At 49.3% G+C, this 18,199-nt stretch overlaps 1 protein-coding gene across 1 annotated transcript in view; it reads right to left on the reverse strand.

The window, feature by feature from the left end:
• The window catches only part of VRK3 (VRK serine/threonine kinase 3), a 39,982-nt gene extending 21,960 nt beyond the window's left edge, over window positions 1-18,022 (reverse strand). Inside the window, exons 1-5 of the mRNA XM_073658318.1 lie at window positions 17,869-18,022; window positions 15,144-15,286; window positions 10,196-10,315; window positions 9,369-9,497; window positions 7,194-7,322 (exon numbers count right to left, since the gene is read on the reverse strand). Of these exons, the coding sequence (XP_073514419.1) occupies window positions 7,194-7,322; window positions 9,369-9,497; window positions 10,196-10,315; window positions 15,144-15,285 (520 nt within the window). The 5' untranslated portion in view covers window position 15,286; window positions 17,869-18,022. The remainder of the gene's footprint in view (window positions 1-7,193; window positions 7,323-9,368; window positions 9,498-10,195; window positions 10,316-15,143; window positions 15,287-17,868) is intronic.
• Window positions 18,023-18,199: the final 177 nt, after the last annotated feature.

Raw genomic sequence — 18,199 nt, forward strand, 5'->3', positions numbered from 1 at the left:
CAGGGGGATCCGTTGAAGCGTTCCAGAGTAATTACTTCATAAAGTGACACTGGTCAGAATTGTAAAAATTGGCACGGTCACGAAGGCAAAAACAGGCTCTGGCGCGAAGTGGTTAAGGAGATAAAGTCCTACGATATGTTGATGACCTGTTATTTCAAACTGTTGATAAATATGAACACAGATTCTTGAAAAGGTGTGTCAGGCTTTGCATGACGCAGGACTCAAAAGTATAATTGATGAAGTCAGAGGTTACATTTTTGGGTGTGTCAATTTCAGCAGAAGAAAAAAAAAATCCATGCATGAAAGGGTTAAAGCTATTTAAGCTGTTCCCATACAGACCAACATTACAAAGCTTAGAAAGTTTTTGGGTCTTATTTTTTTTCTGCGAATTTATTGAGGACTTTGCTTATTTGGCCCCTGTCATTGTAGAGGGAGAAGCCTTACAGGCTTTTTGAGCCTGCTCAGTGTGGTCTACGCACGCGCGGTGGGCATAACGGCTTGGGCGCGTGCGCCGCCGAGCGCAAGTCACACACCACACGTGGTCTTGTGATGCGTAACATGACCACGAGTTTTACATATTTAAAGGTCCTTACACGCATCTGAGCTTCAGCCTCGAGAAAGCCATTCTATAATAGGCGAAACACACGTTGAGGCGTTACTTTCCATGGGCCACTGCACTCAGCACTTTTAGTTTCGTGTTCTATCCTCTGGTAAGGCTTTTTTATGAAATTTAGACCATGGGTATACTATAAGTATGTGGACGGCTCTTAGTCCAGGTTATACTGAGTATGACTAATCCCTGGCCATTGTTTATGCATGCTATTTACCATACCTGAGGTGTCCCCAACTTACAATTCACAACCTATGTTATGGCTGTGGGGGGCTCAGGAGCTATTTATTTTCTGCTATCCCTTGACCCTGTGTATCCCTATCCGATTTTTGCTATGACTTGATTATATATTTTTTATATTTATGTATGTAATAAAGATTACCTTTTATTAACTTACTCCGTAGTTTCTCCTTGGTTTGTTCATGTTTGCTTGTTTGCATTTACATAAGGCTGTTCTTTGTATGCTAAGAAGGCAACTATGTACGAGCTCAAGAAAAAAACAATATGAGAACTCAACAGAACAACCGCCCGGAACGGGCAACAGGGTGGGAGCTGTGTCCCCCAATTAGAGGCTAAGAGAAAGATTTTACGGTGAGGACACAAAATCTCCTTTATTCTGTCGCCTCATTGGGGGACACAGGACCATGGGACGTCCCAAAGCAGTCCCTGGGTGGGAAGCAATGGACGAACATTGTGTAGACAGGCCCCTATAATTGGGGCAAAGCCACCTGCAGAATACGTCTACCCAGGCTCGCGTCTGCTGAAGACTGGGTATGAACCCTGTAGTGTTTGGTAAACGTGCGTAGGCTAGTCCAGGTGGCTGCTTTACACACTTGTTGTGCCGAGGCCTGGTGCCGAATGGCCCAGGAGACCCCTACCGCACGTGTAGAGTGTGCCGTAATACCTGCTGGAAGAGGAGAATTTTTGAGGCGGTAGGCCTCTTGTATGGTGGATTTGATCCACCTGGCAAGGGTAGCTTTGGAAGCTGGTAGACCATTGCGGCCGCCTTCCATTAGAAGGAAAAGAGAGAGTCAGACTTCCGGAAGGGCGCAGTCCTAGACAAATAGATACGCAACGCCCTGACAAGGTCAAGCGTATGCAGAGCCTTCTCCACTCTATGAACCGGGACCGGACAGAGGGATGGCAGTGAAATTTCCTCATTGAGGTGGAAGTTGGACACAACCTTTGGAAGGAAGGATGGGACCGTACGGAGAACTACCTTGTCCTGGTAAAAAGCCAGGAAGGGTCGTCTGCAGGAGAGTGCTGTGAGTTCAGACACCCTGCGTAGCGAGGTGATTGCCACAAGAAAAAACACTTTCTGGGATAGAAAGCGGAGTGGGACTTCCCTAAGGAGTTCAAAAGGTGTTTCCGGCAATGCTGTCAGCACCAGCTTGAGATCCCACGCTTCTAGTGGTCATCTGTAGGTGGGAACCAATCTGGAAACCCCCTGAAGAAATGTCCTTAATTGCGGCTTGCTAGCAATGCACCTCTGAAAAAGCACTGAGAGAGCCGACACCTGGCTCTTAAGGAAGGCCAGGGACCATCTGGCCTCCAGACCCGATTGGAGAAACCCAAGTACCCTGGGGAGGGAATAAGGGAATGGGGTCTGGCCACGAGATTCGCACCAGGTAAAGAAGGCTTTCCAGGTACGGTAATAAATCTTAGCAGAGGTTGGCTTCCGTGCCCTGATCATGGTTCCAATGACGTCAGGCGAGAACCCTGACTGGGTTAAAACCCAGGTCTCAATGGCCACGCCGTCAAATTGAGGGCCCCTGAGTTCTGGTGGTAGAACGGGCCTTGTGACAGAAGATCCGGGCGGTCGGGGAGACGCCAGGGTACGTCTGATATGAGCTGTACGATGTCGGCGTACCATGTACGTCTGGGCCAGTCCGGTGCGATTAGGATGGTTGGAACTCCCTCTTGCTTGATCTTCCTCACCACTCTGGATATCAGGGGGAGAGGTGGAAAAATATACAGGAGCTGGAACTGGGTCCAGTCCTGAACCAGGGCGTCCGCTCCTAGCGCCCGCGGGTCGTGTGTTCTGGTCATGAAGTTGGAGACCTTGGCATTGAAGTGGGATGCCATTAGGTCCACGTCCGGAGTCCCCCAACGATGGCAGATCTGGCGAAAAACTTCGGGATGGAGAGACCACTCTCCCGAGTCCATTTCTTGCCGGCTGAGGAAGTCTGCTTCCCAGTTGTCCACATCCGGAATGTGGACCGCAGAGAGAACCAAACCTGTGTCTTCTGCCCAGTGGAGAATGTGTGTCACTTCTCGCATCACCTGGGCACTGCGAGTCTCCCCTTGGTGATTCACATATGCCACAGCCGTGGCATTGTCCGACTGTACTCTGATGTGAGAGGCTGCCAGTAAGTGATGGAAGGCTCTCAACGCCAGGAGGATGGCCCGAATTTCCAAGATGCTGATGGGCATGGTCGCTTCTGCTGGGGACCACTTGCCCTGTGCTGTAGGTGTACCGCACCCCAACCTATCAGGCTCGCGTCGGTGGTCAGAACCTTCCATTGACCCGTGAGAAAGGATTTCCCCTTTGTTAGTGAGGTTGGCTTGAGCCACCAGTGCAGGGACCTCCTGGTTGACGACGTCAGCTGGAACTCCCTGTCGAGAGAAAAAGGTTTCCTGTCCCATGACTTGAGGATGGCTAGTTGGAGAGGCCTGAGGTGAAGCTGGGCAAATGGGACAGCTTCTATTGCCGCCACCATCCGGCCAAGGACTCTCATGGCAAAACGGTGAGATCGAGGGGGTTTGCTTGACTGCCAGGTCTTGTCCGACTTTTGTGTCGACTGCGAGTTGTCCCTGCGTGGCGCGGTTGCTATTTTGTGCTGGTCGCGAGACGGACCAGCCCGAAGAGTTCCGAAAGGATCGGAATAGAGTTTGGTTACGCTTCTTGTAAGTGCTTTTGCGCTTCAGTTGGGGGAGAGAGGTACTCTTACCCCTGGTGGCGTTGGATATCGTGTCCAACTGTTCACCAAAAAGTCGACCACTGAGGTACGGGAGGTGCGTGAGGGACTTCTTTGAGGCTGCGTCTGCTTTCCATTCCCGCAGCCAGAGGATGCGCCGAATAGTGATGGCGTTTGATGCTATCCCCGCTGCACCCCTTGCAGAATCCAGTGCTGCATGAAGCATGTAATCTGCTACAACTGCTATTTGGGCCGCTTGGTCCAACAGCTCAGGAGCAGTTGCTTGTAGGCCAGCTTGTAAATTTTGGGCCCAGGCCAGGATGGCCTTGGCAGCCCAAACTGAAGCGAACGCGGGAGCCAAGGAGGCCCCTGCGGCCTCGAAAATTGAACGAGCCATGCGTTCTACCTGACGGTCTGCTGTGTCCCTGAGGGTTGAGCTATCTGGCAGTGAAAGGAGTGACTGTGCTGCTAGCCTAGAGACTGGGGGATCCACTTCAGGTGGATCTGTCCATTGTTTGGTGACCTCCTGTGGGAAGGGGTACCGTGCATCCAGATATTTGCGATTGGTAAACTTCTTCTCAGCCTGTGAGAACTGCTTTTTAAGGATCGCCTTAAACTCTGGGTGGTCAAAGAAGACCTTAGGCGGCTTCAGAACTCCTTCAAAGGAAATCTTGTGTCCTGGTGCCTCCGGGAGCAGATCAGAAATGTCCAGCACCCGATGGATGGATGAGATTACATCATCAACTAGCGCTGTATTGCTAGGGGGGACTGGGATTAGGGACCCTTCAGTTTCCTTGTCTGAGTCGGAATCACAAATGTCTTCCGAATCCTGTGTATCACTAAGGCGTCTCCTGCTGGGTGAACCGGGGCTGAGGCCTTCTCTGGTCAAGGATGGCTGTGGAGATCTGCATTGTCTGTCCCTGGCAGGGGACGGTCTAGATGACCTGGGACTACGGTATCTCACCCTAGAGGGGGATGACCGTGTGGTATGGGATGACGCAGATGAACGTGACCTGTGGGTCCGCTTGCGTCCTGACCTAGACAGGGACATGACGGCACGGGCACATCCACGAGTGGAGCTCTCCCTTTGCTGGGTAGCGTTCATAGCCGAGGCATGACTCTGCAGAGCCTGAAGCAATGTGGATGTGAGGTTATCTATAGACTGCGTCATAGATTGCGACATCTGAGTGACCCATTCCGGCGTGGTATTAGACACCGAAGCATTGGCAGGAGCTTCTTGGGGCTCTGGCACAGCAGCCTGGATGTAGTCCTGGCAGTGTGGGTACGTGCTGCCACTGGGGAGAGTATTACTGCAGGCTGTACAGAGTGCATAATAGCAGTCTTGCCTGGTTCTCTTGGACCTTGAGCCTGACATAGTGCACAGGGGTGGCTATGAGGAGGGCCCTGGCTATGCGGAGGAGCTTATAGGATTCACAGTCGAGGGAAAAAACTCCAGCTGTGATCTTACCCCACCAGTGTGCCTCTAGGTCCAGCGCTGAACATCCACAGTCCTGTGCCTCCCCGGAGACTGGCAGGCCTGGTCTGTATCTGTCGACCGGTAGCTGCAGGGTTAATTCTTTTTCCTGCAGCAGATAATGGCTGCCAGAGTAAAGCTTAAGGAAGAAGGGGGGCGGAGTGCTGAAAAGGGCGGCAATTTGCTGTGAAATCGCGCACTCTCAGTCTGGATCCGCCCCTTCTATGTCACTGTAGAGTGTCATATTTGTCATCCGGGGGGGAAACTTCTGCTAGGCCGGAGCCGCGGTCTAAATTAGATGCCTGATGCCCAAAGGGGCTCCAGGCCGGCGCGGAAGTCCGGGAGGGGGCCGGATCTGAACCGGACCCCCCGGATTAAAAGGCAGGATAGTGGTGGGGGTATAAGCGGAAGGGTGGCCCTGTGAAGAGTCCCCCTGAGGCACCATAGAGCTGGTGCTGCCGCAGAGACAGGGCGCAGGAAGGCCTGTGTCTGTGTTGTGCCATGCCTGCCTGCACTCCCCCCCCCGGCCCCGACAGGAGCCCGCAGCAGGGCTGGGGTCCCTGGATTCAGCTGCAGTGTGCTGGCTACTGGGAGCTGCAGAGTGCTGCCTGTACAGGCCCTACCTGAGGTGTTTCAACCTAATGCCCCCAGAGTGGGATTAGGGAGGGTGCTGCTGTGACCATCAGGGGGCTTTATCCTCGCCTCGACCTCAACCCAGAAACCAAAAGGAATTGGGAAAGGAGGGGGGGGGGGGGGTCTCGACTTCGAACCAGCACCCGAGGGGCTGGGGAAGGAGCGACATGGTGAATAGCCATCTCGACTTCAACTGTGCACCCCGTAATAGGGGGCAGAGGAAGGAGCCATGCCGGGAGTCTCGCAGGAGACCCACTTTTCTTCATCTGTAATCCCGTCGGGAAAAAAACGGAGTAAAAGTTTTAGGTGTGCCTCCTATGCGACACTAAGCAAAAACTGGAGAAGGCTGACGCCGTCCAGGGGTGTATACTGCAGAGGAGGAGCCACGGTTAATCTTTTTCAGATTATGCATAGTGTCGCCTCCTAGTGGACAGCAGCATAACACCCATGGTCCTGTGTCCCCCAATGAGGCGACAGAGTAAACTAAAATATTATGGGACTAATACTTTGACTTTTTCTGTTTTTGTGGGGTTTTTTGTAGGGATTTTTTGCTTACTCCCTAGTCTGGGCTTTTATTACTGAATGAGTTGTGTTTGGTTGCCTCTTCTGTGTGTTGTAGACAGAGGTTGTTCCAAAAAGAGCTAAACTACTTTGAGGAGTTGCACAATCTTCAGTCCCGAGTTTATAATCATGTCCCCTTCGTGAAGAGTTATACTTGACCCTTTTCCTCCAGGGTTCGTAGTCCACTACCACTAAACCAAGTTCAGGCAGCCCTTCCAACACCGGTTCCCGAGTGTATAAAATGATGGACCCTCCCGCTGATCCTGTTTACCATAATTTACCTTTGCATATTACAGCACTCTAAGTTGTACTCTGTAAAGAGTACAAGAGGGGGTGCTGTAAGAAAATGATCAGTCCTAATATGTTGAATAGCCATGTTGGACCTAGCAGCCATCCTGGACAAACTCTAGCCACCTAAATAAAAGGCTAACTGGAACAGCCGCAGGGGACTGTGATAGTTAATAAATGGTATTATATGGTAGCATATATGTTGAATTGAGACAACAACCAAGACCATAGGGCTGTCAATGTTTGAAGAATTATGCGAGTAGGCTAAAAGAAGTGATGTGAGTAGTGATGACATTAGCTAAAAGGAACATGGAGATTTCTAAGATTATAGTGAGTGTCGCAATACTCCTAAAAAGTTGTCATGTTGTGTCATTGCATGCTTTCTTCTAAAAAGTATATGACCTTTTGCCGCAGAATGTTGATTTCTTTGTCCAACCATGTATAAAAAGCCCCTTATGCTGTTGTTCGGGCCAGACCATGGCCAGATCGTCCACCGTTGTCGTATTTGTCTGGACACCTTCGCGTGTCTGCGTGCATCAGCTCCCTGTCTTCTCTACCTGCTCTGTTGTGCTTCTTTAATAAACCTCAGCCTCTGCTTCTAAGAAGGATTGTCTACAGTGTCTTCTTGGATCTTTCAGCTCTCAGTAAGGACTTTCTTACACTAATAGAAAAGGCTTTATAAAAAAAAAAAAAAAACAGATTGACTTACTCTTTGTTTTTGCTGGTGAAGCCTCATTTGTTACCACCTGTTCCTTTTCTGGGGAAAAGCTCACTTTTCTCTTCAGCGCATTCCTTGGTGAACTTGTCGCATTTCCTTCTTTGCTTTTTCGATTTCCAGCTTTAAAACAAAGCTGCCATTTTACTAATTTATTTACACTTATGCATTTTTATATTAGGATTATATCTGCACAATTTGTATACTGCGTCCTTAACATACTTGATATGGTCCTCAATTTTTTGACATTATAACATTTACTTTGACCTGATGGATGTGCGCATGCGCGGGTTGCCGTTGTGTTAAGCCCTGCATACCGTGGTCTGTGAATGCGGCTCACTCCTCGTTTCCGCTTGGTGGGCGGAATGAGTGCGACATCCGGCACGTGACCGCAGGTCTGAGGACTTTATAATATGCATCGGCTTTCACCTGCTCATGCGCCGGTGTTTTATCTAGGTCGCGTCACTTAGATTCTCCTCCCCCTTTACTTTGATTGGTCCTTTGTGCCATTTAAACCCATACGCCCCCCACCTTGACACACCTCCCGAAGAAGCTAGGCGAAACGTGCGCGTCGGGGCAGGAACCTCTATGGTGGTGCGTGCTACGTAATACAGGTGGATATTTATTACTATGTGGGTTCCTTCCCTTTACTTTACCTCCACACAATACTCTAACAACCTAGTGAGTACTAGCTAATGTGGATGGTTGTGGTTATATGCTGCCTTTATGATTCATGCTAAGGTCAATATTTGTTATAGCAACTTTTGGATATCCACACTACATTCTGTCAGCATTATACTCTATCAGAGCTACTAGACCTGGAATTGTCACATTCACTCTATTTAGTTATTATAATGAAATATTAGGTTGGATTACTTATGTGCCTTTAATGCACTTAAGCACCTTATTCATCTCTAATACTATATTGTATGCTGTCAGTTGTGTTTAACTGTGATATATAAGATGATATCTCAGCATTGGATACTTTTCGCTAATTAAAAGATATTCTCATGACCCTATGTAATAATAATGTTATATTCACCATCACGCCTTGAGTATACAAAAAAGGCTTTGTTTTGTCTTCCCTTAATCTGGTATCCTTTTCCTTTTAATTGTTTTTATGTTCAAAATAAAAGATTAATTTTAATATACCTTTCTTAGTTACTTCTCTTTTTTACTTGGTGACTACTGTTCACCGTGTAAAGTTTTGTGCATAATTTACCTTTGCATATTACAGCACTCTAAGTTGTACTCTGTAAAGAGTACAAGAGGGGGTGCTGTAAGAAAATGATCAGTCCTAATATGTTGAATAGCCATGTTGGACCTAGCAGCCATCCTGGACAAACTCTAGCCACCTAAATAAAAGGCTAACTGGAACAGCCGCAGGGGACTGTGATAGTTAATAAATGGTATTATATGATAGCATATATGTTGAATTGAGATAGCAACCAAGACCATAGGGCTGTCAATGTTTGAAGAATTATGCGAGTAGGCTAAAAGAAGTGATGTGAGTAGTGATGACATTAGCTAAAAGGAACATGGAGATTTCTAAGATTATAGTGAGTTTGTCACAATACTCCTAAAAAGTTGTCATGTGTCATTGCATGCTTTCTTCTAAAAAGTATATGACCTTTTGCCGCAGAATGTTGATTTCTTTGTCCAACCATGTATAAAAAGCCCCTTTTACTGTTGTTCGGGCCAGACCATGGCCAGATCGCCCACCGTTGTCGTATTTGTCTGAACACCTTCGCGTGTCTGCGTGCTTCAGCTCCCTGTCTTCTCTACCTGCTCTGTTGTGCTTCTGTAATAAACCTCACTCCCTGCTTCTAAGAAGGATTGTCTACAATGTCTTCTTGGATCTTTCAGCTCTCAGTAAGGACTTTCTTACAAGTGGAGCAGCCTAAGCCAGGAGGAGAAGCCCAGGAGGGCGGCCTCCAGAAGAACCTTAGGAGGAACCTGTAGATGAGAGCTAGAGACTGGAAGGGGAAAAAGAGCATGGCACCACGTGGAATTTGCTTAAAGAAAACCAGCGGGAAAGAGAATCTGTATCTGCTCTGTTGCATTTCTCTAATAAACCTCAGTCCCTGATCAAAAAAGGATTGTCTACAGTGTCTTCTTGGATCTTTCAGCTCTCAGTAAGGACTTTCTTACACTAATAGATGGACTTACTCTTTGTTTTTGCTGGTGAAGCCTCATTTGTTACCACCTGTTCCTTTTCTGGGGAAACGCTCACTTTTCTCTTCAGCGCATTCCTTGGTGAACTTGTCGCATTTCCTTCTTTGCTTTTTCGATTTCCAGCTTTAAAACAAAGCAATAGTTTTGTAATATTAGGATCTTATAGATATTACTAAATTTGAGCTGAAAAATCATGAGTCTTTTAGATAGTACAAGCCTAATATAAAAAACAAACAAAAAAAAAACCCCCCACACATACACCCGCTGCATAGGAAAGCGTAATAGTCACATAATGGAATGACGGAGGCCAAAAAGGAATGTCTATATTTTACGGGAATGTTTCCAGTTTTCAATACACCATACATATTGTGGGCTCCAATTTTCTCTAGAGATAACAGTTATAAACCCCCCGCGTTTTAACCCCTTTCCATCCACTCCAATTTTGGCCTTTATGCTGAACCCCGTTTTTTTCTCTCGTACTTATTGTTCTATTCCGGGACCCAACATTTAATTTTTTTTGTTGGTGTAGCCATATGAGGGCTTGATTTTTTGGGATGAGTTGTACTTGTCAGTGTCAAATTTTGGAGAAAGTTTCACACTTTGGACCAAAATGTCGACAAAATGAGCCATTAAAAAAAAAAATCACAATTTTTTCACTTTTTTTTTGGGGGGGGGGGGGGGTGCGCTGCCTCCTATTGCTTCATACACCCATGGTTTCCTGTGTACCCCAATGAAGCAATAAAAAAAAATAATTAGTTTTTATGTTAATAATCAACTCATATTACAAAAGGAGTAACAAAAAGGAAAGAAGCAAATCTTACCAGCTTTAGGAGAAGAACTGGGCAATTCCCTGACTCGTGCTACTTTATCTGAAAGATTGCAGCTTCCTTTATTCTGGAAAGACGTACCTACTGGAGAAGATTTTACTGGTGTCCAGTGTCCTATAAGAAAGTAAAAATGTAGATGACAAAACCAATAGATATCATTGATGCCATACAAAATATGCCTTTAAAGTGACAGTTGCCAAACTTCTGGGACCTCAATTATTTAAGAAAATGGTGCATTATACAACCAGACCGCTCCGCTCATGGCAGCTCAATTCTCTGCAAGTAAATATGACTGCAAATGCAATTCTGTAAGATTTCTCAAAGCGTTATGATCCCAGCAGCCCGATTATCATCAACCAAAGGACTGATTTTGTATTCTAGGGACAGAATGTCAATCAAAAAAAGGAAGTCACTTGACAGCATAAAATTATCTGTTGCCAGTATAAGTGTAGTGAAAGATCAGGCTAGGAGTGGTGGAAGAACGCTCGCATACAAAAGCAAGGAGTGGTGGAAGAACGCTCGCATACAAAAGCAAGGAGTGGTGGAAGAACGCTCGCATACAAAAGCAAGGAGTGGTGGAAGAACGCTCGCATACAAAAGCAAGGAGTGGTGGAAGAACGCTCGCATACAAAAGCAAGGAGTGGTGGAAGAACGCTCGCATACAAAAGCAAGGAGTGGTGGAAGAACGCTCGCATACAAAAGCAAGGAGTGGTGGAAGAACGCTCGCATACAAAAGCAAGGAGTGGTGGAAGAACGCTCGCATACAAAAGCAAGGAGTGGTGGAAGAACGCTCGCATACAAAAGCAAGGAGTGGTGGAAGAACGCTCGCATACAAAAGCAAGGAGTGGTGGAAGAACACTCGCATACAAAAGCAAGGAGTGGTGGAAGAACACTCGCATACAAAAGCAAGGAGTGGTGGAAGAACACTCGCATACAAAAGCAAGGAGTGGTGGAAGAACACTCGCATACAAAAGCAAGGAGTGGTGGAAGAACACTCGCATACAAAAGCAAGGAGTGGTGGAAGAACACTCGCATACAAAAGCAAGGAGTGGTGGAAGAACACTCGCATACAAAAGCAAGGAGTGGTGGAAGAACACTCGCATACAAAAGCAAGGAGTGGTGGAAGAACACTCGCATACAAAAGCAAGGAGTGGTGGAAGAACACTCGCATACAAAAACATGGAGTGGTGGAAAAACATGGAGTGGTGGAAGAACACTTGCATACAAAAAGCAAGGAGTGGTGGAAGATTGGCAGCAGAAAACAAAACAAAAAAATCCAGCATCTGTGGCATGTATGTGAGTAAAACATGACTTATTGCGACATTAAACGAACAACTAACACATCAATCAAAAAATGACCTGGACACAGAGCAGGCAAGAGACAAAAAAAAAATTACAGAACAAAGCGGCAATAAATTCTACTCCATACCATGCTTCTGATATGGACAATTTTACTGTCTTGAATCTGTCTGCTACGATCATCACTGCTGATGTATTGCCCTGTTCTTTCAGGGCAAGCTGAACTGTTCAATACAATCTTGGACATTACCAAATTCAGGAGATTACTAGCTGTCAAAAGACATTTCTTTGATACTAATATCAGATCAGACTACTATCTCTTCTGGTTTTGATACCACTGTTGATTTGGTGTTTCATTTCCGAGAACAATGTGCCATCACTACTTTAACAGATCTCTGATGATAATCACACGGATCATCATGATAAACCACCTGCTTTCAGAATTCCTAACCCTTCTTTCTATCCAATCTAGAGTGCCCGGCCTGTCATGGATAACTTCCAACATGTCATGGAGAGGGATCTCACACATTAATTCTCTAGAGAGACCATGTTTCTAATATCACTCAGACAAACAGGCCATTGCACAATTACGGGACAACCCTAGTATCATTATCCGACCATCTGATAAAGGCAGATATATTGTCCTTCTTGACAAATTGTTATATTATAAAATGGTTCTTGAATTATCTGATGTGACTAGCTACCACAAACCTCCATGGGAGCCCACGAGTTGAATCAGCTAGGACATGTTACTTTTATTGGAGGATGGTGTTGTCTCGAGTGGTTTTCTATCGGTCAAGGATATTGGATATTTTTTGGTTAACACACCCATGTGTCCCATCTTTCATGCTTTACCTAAGACACATAAATCAGAGTTTCCTCCCGCCGTAAGACCTATTGTTGCCGGAATTCAATCGCTCACAGAACACTTATCTGACAACTTACTGCAACCTTTGGTGTTATCAACAATCGTCCATATCACGGATACTAGACATCTTCTATCAATCATGGACAAACTACAAAAGGTCTTCCACTTACAATTTGGTCACCAGTAGAGATGAGCGGACCTGTGGAAGTTCAGGTTCTGGTACCCAACCTGAACTTTAGTCAAAAGTTTGGTTTAGGCACCAGAACAGTACCCGAACCTCACCGAAAACAACTTTGGAGCTGGAAAATATTCTCTTTCTCTGCAACGGACTTACAGGAAAAGTCCGTGTTCGGCGTTTAGCAACGGACACTAATTGCCTCGCTCTTCTCTAACCACCAGCGATTTTACAGCACTATATTCAAGCATAACACATAAAAAGCTATGGATGCCCTATCCTCCTCCTATCTCCATAAATATAGTGGATATTCACCAGTGTTCATCGATATTTTACAAGTTGCCTTGTTTTTTTTGTAAACCAACAATTTTTTTTTTACTTTAATACATTTTTCCTACATATCCTAGACTGCCCAATGGGTGCCAGTTTCTCACCATCTCTGGCTAACCTTTACATGGCGTGGTGGGAGGAAACTGTATTATACCTGCCTACCAATCCATTCCGTTACATCATCATGTGGTATGGAAGATATATTGACGGCCTACTATTCATATGGTAGGTACATGATAATTTATCTAGTTCACTAGAATGTACTACCTTTCTCAATAACATTTTGAATTTACGTTTTACAGTGGAGTTTCTTGGTTCATACACACCATTTCGTTTTTCTCAGAGGTAATCAACCAGACAAGTCTATTCAAACTATATAGAAAACCTACTGGTGGGAACTCCGTTCTCCATGTCACTAGCTGCAACCCCCACCATGTTATTAAAAATCTCTCTGTGGGAGAGTACATCGGAGCCCACCAGGTTTGCTCTGATGACCACGCTTTCAGGGAAGAATGCACCCGCATTAAAAATAGGCTTTGGGAAAGCTATGAAATGTCCTATACATGTCTGTTCTGTTCCTGATCTTAAGATTTAGGCCTTTAGTTGGGATGAATCTGTGCTGCACTTTATGTACACGCTCAGTAGTGAGGCAGGGCTATGGAGTCGGGGGTTTGGCTTACAGACTCCACAGCCCTGGTTATTAGATGCCTGCCACAATAAAAACAAAAAAAAAAAAACAACTCAATTTCTTGGATAAAATCACTTTTGTTACCTCTTTCAGTACGGACTATGAAGCGATTAAAACAATTTTTCAATAAAAATCTCCCCTCTACTTTATCAAGATGACAAACATGCCAATATTTTATCCTCTGGTGTTAAGATATTCTGCCTGCAAAGCAAAACCTCTAGGAGATATTTTATCTCGTAGTCTTTATTGTGAGCGTGGTTCAACGCCACAATCCTGGTTAGCTACCAAAGGTAATTGTAAGTGTGACCTTCCAAAATGCAGTTTATGCAAATACATGTCTAAAACTTCCGCTACATATTCAATTAATTCCTTCATTAACTGCAACACAACACATAGTGTACTTGGCTGAATGTCAGAATTGTGCAGTTCAATATGTGGGTTGTACCACACGCAAGCTGAAAAATCAGAATAGCGGAACTTATACATGGCGCTAAACTCGATCCATTATAAATGTTCCATGTCAGGCATAGCGAGACATATTTTGGAGAAACACAAGGGCGAATCTTCTTGTCTTACAGTTACCGGCATTGCAAGGGTCAAGGGGGCTCACCATCCCCAGTCTCTCTACATAAGTCATAAGAGCTTGGACACACACGATGTCAGGACTAAGCGTGTGAACTCGAAACGCGTAGACCTGTGTTTCCCGGGTTTCCACCCATATGTTTTTTTCGATTTTAAATCCATTTTTGTTTTACTATTGCAATAAAAGTCATATTTTAATATACTCACCTACATGCCGTGGATGATTGATTCTTTTGTCTTCTACTGCAATTACTACCCAGAAAGCTGGTCTACGTGCACCGCGCTTCCATTCAGGCATTTTCTTACATTTGTTGAGCCAATATTTTCCCCATTCAGTCTTTCTAGTGGTGGAAGAATACTTCATACAAACAAGTGGCAGAAAGTAGCAGGGAAGTATACTGAAACTGTATCACAGCAAAGGGGGCATGTGGGGGGAGGGACGGGGGGACGCCCCAGCGGCAGCACAGCGAAAGGAGCATGTGGGGGGACGCTCCGGCGGCAGCACAGCGAAGGGAGCATGTGGGGGGACGCTCCGGCGGCAGCACAGCGAAGGGAGCATGTGGGGGGACGCTCCGGCGGCAGCACAGCGAAGGGGGCATGTCGGGGGGACGCTCCGGCGGCAGCATAGCGAAAGGGGCATGTGGGGGGACGCTCCGGCGGCAGTACAGCAAAGGGGGCATGTGGGTGGACGCTCCGGCGGCAGCACAGTGAGTGGTACTATAAGGCACACTCTGGCTGTAGCAATGAGAGGGTATATGGGGTGCGAGGCTGTAATCTACCATAACAGATTATGAGTCACTTTCAGTTGTTACATACTTCAGGTCAGAGTAGCGCCCCGAGAATGATTTTTGCTGAATCATGGAACCAAATCATATCTATCCCTTATATAATCCCAAAAATGACAATAGATTCCCAGTCTGACGAGAGCAATAGATGGACTGTAACCAGCTGTGAGGAGGCGACGCAGTGACACCGGATGATGGCACACAGGCGGCTGTACCTGGCTGGGGAACGCCGTCGTCCTCAGAAACACTGTCGGACTCCGCAGCTTCTTCTCTCGGAAATTTTGTTCCACAAAATGGGCAAAAGATGAACTCGTCCTCTGCTTTCTTCCCACATTGAGGGCAAAAATTTATAATCATTCTACAAATGAAAGGAGAGAAAAATGAGAATTAATGACCAGGTACACAAACAACGTAGGACACAGTCCAGCTCAAGCTGTAGCACAGTCAGGGGGTATACGGGGGGGAGGGGCGCTCCGGCTCTAGCACAGTCAGGGGGTGTACGGGGGGGGGCGCTCCGGCTCTAGCACAGTCAGGGGGTGTACGGGGGGAGGGGCGCTCCGGCTCTAGCACAGTCAGGGGGTGTACGGGGGGAGGGGCGCTCCGGCTCTAGCACAGTCAGGGGGTGTACGGGGGGGGGGGGGGCGCTCTGGCTCTAGCACAGTCAGAGGGTATACGGGGGGGGGCTGCTCCGGCTCTAGCACAGTCAGAGGGTATACGGGGGGGGGGCTGCTCCGGCTCTAGCACAGTCAGAGGGTATACGGGGGGGGCGCACCGGCTCTAGCACAGTCAGAGGGTATACGGGGGGGGGCTGCTCCGGCTCTAGCACAGTCAGAGGGTATACGGGGGGGGCGCACCGGCTCTAGCACAGTCAGAGGGTATACGGGGGGGGGCTGCTCCGGCTCTAGCACAGTCAGAGGGTATACGGGGGGGGCGCACCGGCTCTAGCACAGTCAGAGGGTATACAGGGGGGGGGGGGCGCACCGGCTCTAGCACAGTCAGAGGGTATACGGGGGGGGGGGGGGCGCACCGGCTCTAGCACAGTCAGAGGGTATACGGGGGGGGGGGGCTGCTCCGGCTCTAGCACAGTCAGGGGGTGTACAGGGGGGGGCGCACCGGCTCTAGCACAGTCAGGGGGTATACAGGGGGGGCTGCTCCGGCTCTAGCACAGTCAGAGGGTATACGGGGGGGGGGCGCACCGGCTCTAGCACAGTCAGAGGGTATACGGGGGGGGGGGGCGCACCGGCTCTAGCACAGTCAGGGGGTATACAGGGGGGCTGCTCCGGGTCTAGCACAGTCAGGGGGTGTACGGGGGGGGGGCGCTCCGGCTCTAGCACAGTCAGGGGGTATACGGGGGGGGGGGCTGCTCCGGCTCTAGCACAGTCAGGGGGTATACGGGGGGGGCGCTCAAGCACAGTGAGGGGGTATACGGGGGGGGGCTGCTCCGGGTCTAGCACAGTCAGGGGGTATACAGGGGGGGGGGGGCGCTCTAGCACAGTGAGGGGGTATACGGGGGGGGGGGGCTGCTCCGGGTCTAGCACAGTCAGGGGGGTATACAGGGGGGCTGCTCCGGGTCTAGCACAGTCAGGGGGTATACAGGGGGGGGGCGCTCTAGCACAGTGAGGGGGTATACGGGGGGGGGGGGGCTGCTCCGGGTCTAGCACAGTCAGGGGGTATACAGGGGGGGGGCGCTCTAGCACAGTGAGGGGGTATACGGGGGGGGGGGGGCTGCTCCGGCTCTAGCACAGTCAGAGGGTATACGGGGGGGGCGCACCGGCTCTAGCACAGTCAGAGGGTATACGGGGGGGGCTGCTCCGGCTCTAGCACAGTCAGAGGGTATACGGGGGGGGCGCACCGGCTCTAGCACAGTCAGAGGGTATACAGGGGGGGGGGGGCGCACCGGCTCTAGCACAGTCAGAGGGTATACGGGGGGGGGGGGGGGCGCACCGGCTCTAGCACAGTCAGAGGGTATACGGGGGGGGGGGCTGCTCCGGCTCTAGCACAGTCAGGGGGTGTACAGGGGGGGGCGCACCGGCTCTAGCACAGTCAGGGGGTATACAGGGGGGGCTGCTCCGGCTCTAGCACAGTCAGAGGGTATACGGGGGGGGGGGGCGCACCGGCTCTAGCACAGTCAGAGGGTATACGGGGGGGGGGGGCGCACCGGCTCTAGCACAGTCAGGGGGTATACAGGGGGGCTGCTCCGGGTCTAGCACAGTCAGGGGGTGTACGGGGGGGGGGCGCTCCGGCTCTAGCACAGTCATGGGGTATACGGGGGGGGGGCTGCTCCGGCTCTAGCACAGTCAGGGGGTATACGGGGGGGGCGCTCAAGCACAGTGAGGGGGTATACGGGGGGGGGCTGCTCCGGGTCTAGCACAGTCAGGGGGTATACAGGGGGGGGGGGCGCTCTAGCACAGTGAGGGGGTATACGGGGGGGGGGGGCTGCTCCGGGTCTAGCACAGTCAGGGGGGTATACAGGGGGGCTGCTCCGGGTCTAGCACAGTCAGGGGGTATACAGGGGGGGGGCGCTCTAGCACAGTGAGGGGGTATACGGGGGGGGGGGGGGCTGCTCCGGGTCTAGCACAGTCAGGGGGTATACAGGGGGGGGGGGGCGCTCTAGCACAGTGAGGGGGTATACGGGGGGGGGGGGCTGCTCCGGGTCTAGCACAGTCAGGGGGGTATACAGGGGGGCTGCTCCGGGTCTAGCACAGTCAGGGGGTATACAGGGGGGGGGCGCTCTAGCACAGTGAGGGGGTATACGGGGGGGGGGGGGGCTGCTCCGGGTCTAGCACAATCAGGGGGGTATACAGGGGGGCTGCTCCGGATCTAGCACAGTCAGGGGGTATACAGGGGGGCTGCTCCGGATCTAGCACAGTCAGAGGGTATATGACAGTCTCACACGACACTCACACGGGGCACCCTCTCACACGGCGATACACCACTCACCTGATAGCTCCAGCGACTGACGCACACTGAGCAGTCACTAACAATCTTCAGGAGGCGTCGCTGACACGTGACCTGGCGCGAGTGAAAGCGAAACTACACGGAAGCTGTGCGCAGCAGCACCCTCTGCTGGTCATCAGCCGGAAACACAAGTGCGTGTCCTCGCTGTACATCCATCCCTATGACAGCGGTCACGTGATGCTGTATCGCTTTACTCTAGTGTTGCCGAGATGCTTTAGCCCCTCCCCCTCCGTCATAGAAACGCCCCAATTTCTCGGGTAACGCCCACTTATGACTGCAGTTTCTGTAAAAGATTTTTTTTTTCTGAAAAATC

Source organism: Phyllobates terribilis, unplaced genomic scaffold (assembly GCF_046119375.1).
Source record: "Phyllobates terribilis strain yellow unplaced genomic scaffold, ASM4611937v1 Scaffold_13__5_contigs__length_258822181, whole genome shotgun sequence".
In the NCBI taxonomy this organism is placed as follows: domain Eukaryota; kingdom Metazoa; phylum Chordata; class Amphibia; order Anura; family Dendrobatidae; genus Phyllobates; species Phyllobates terribilis.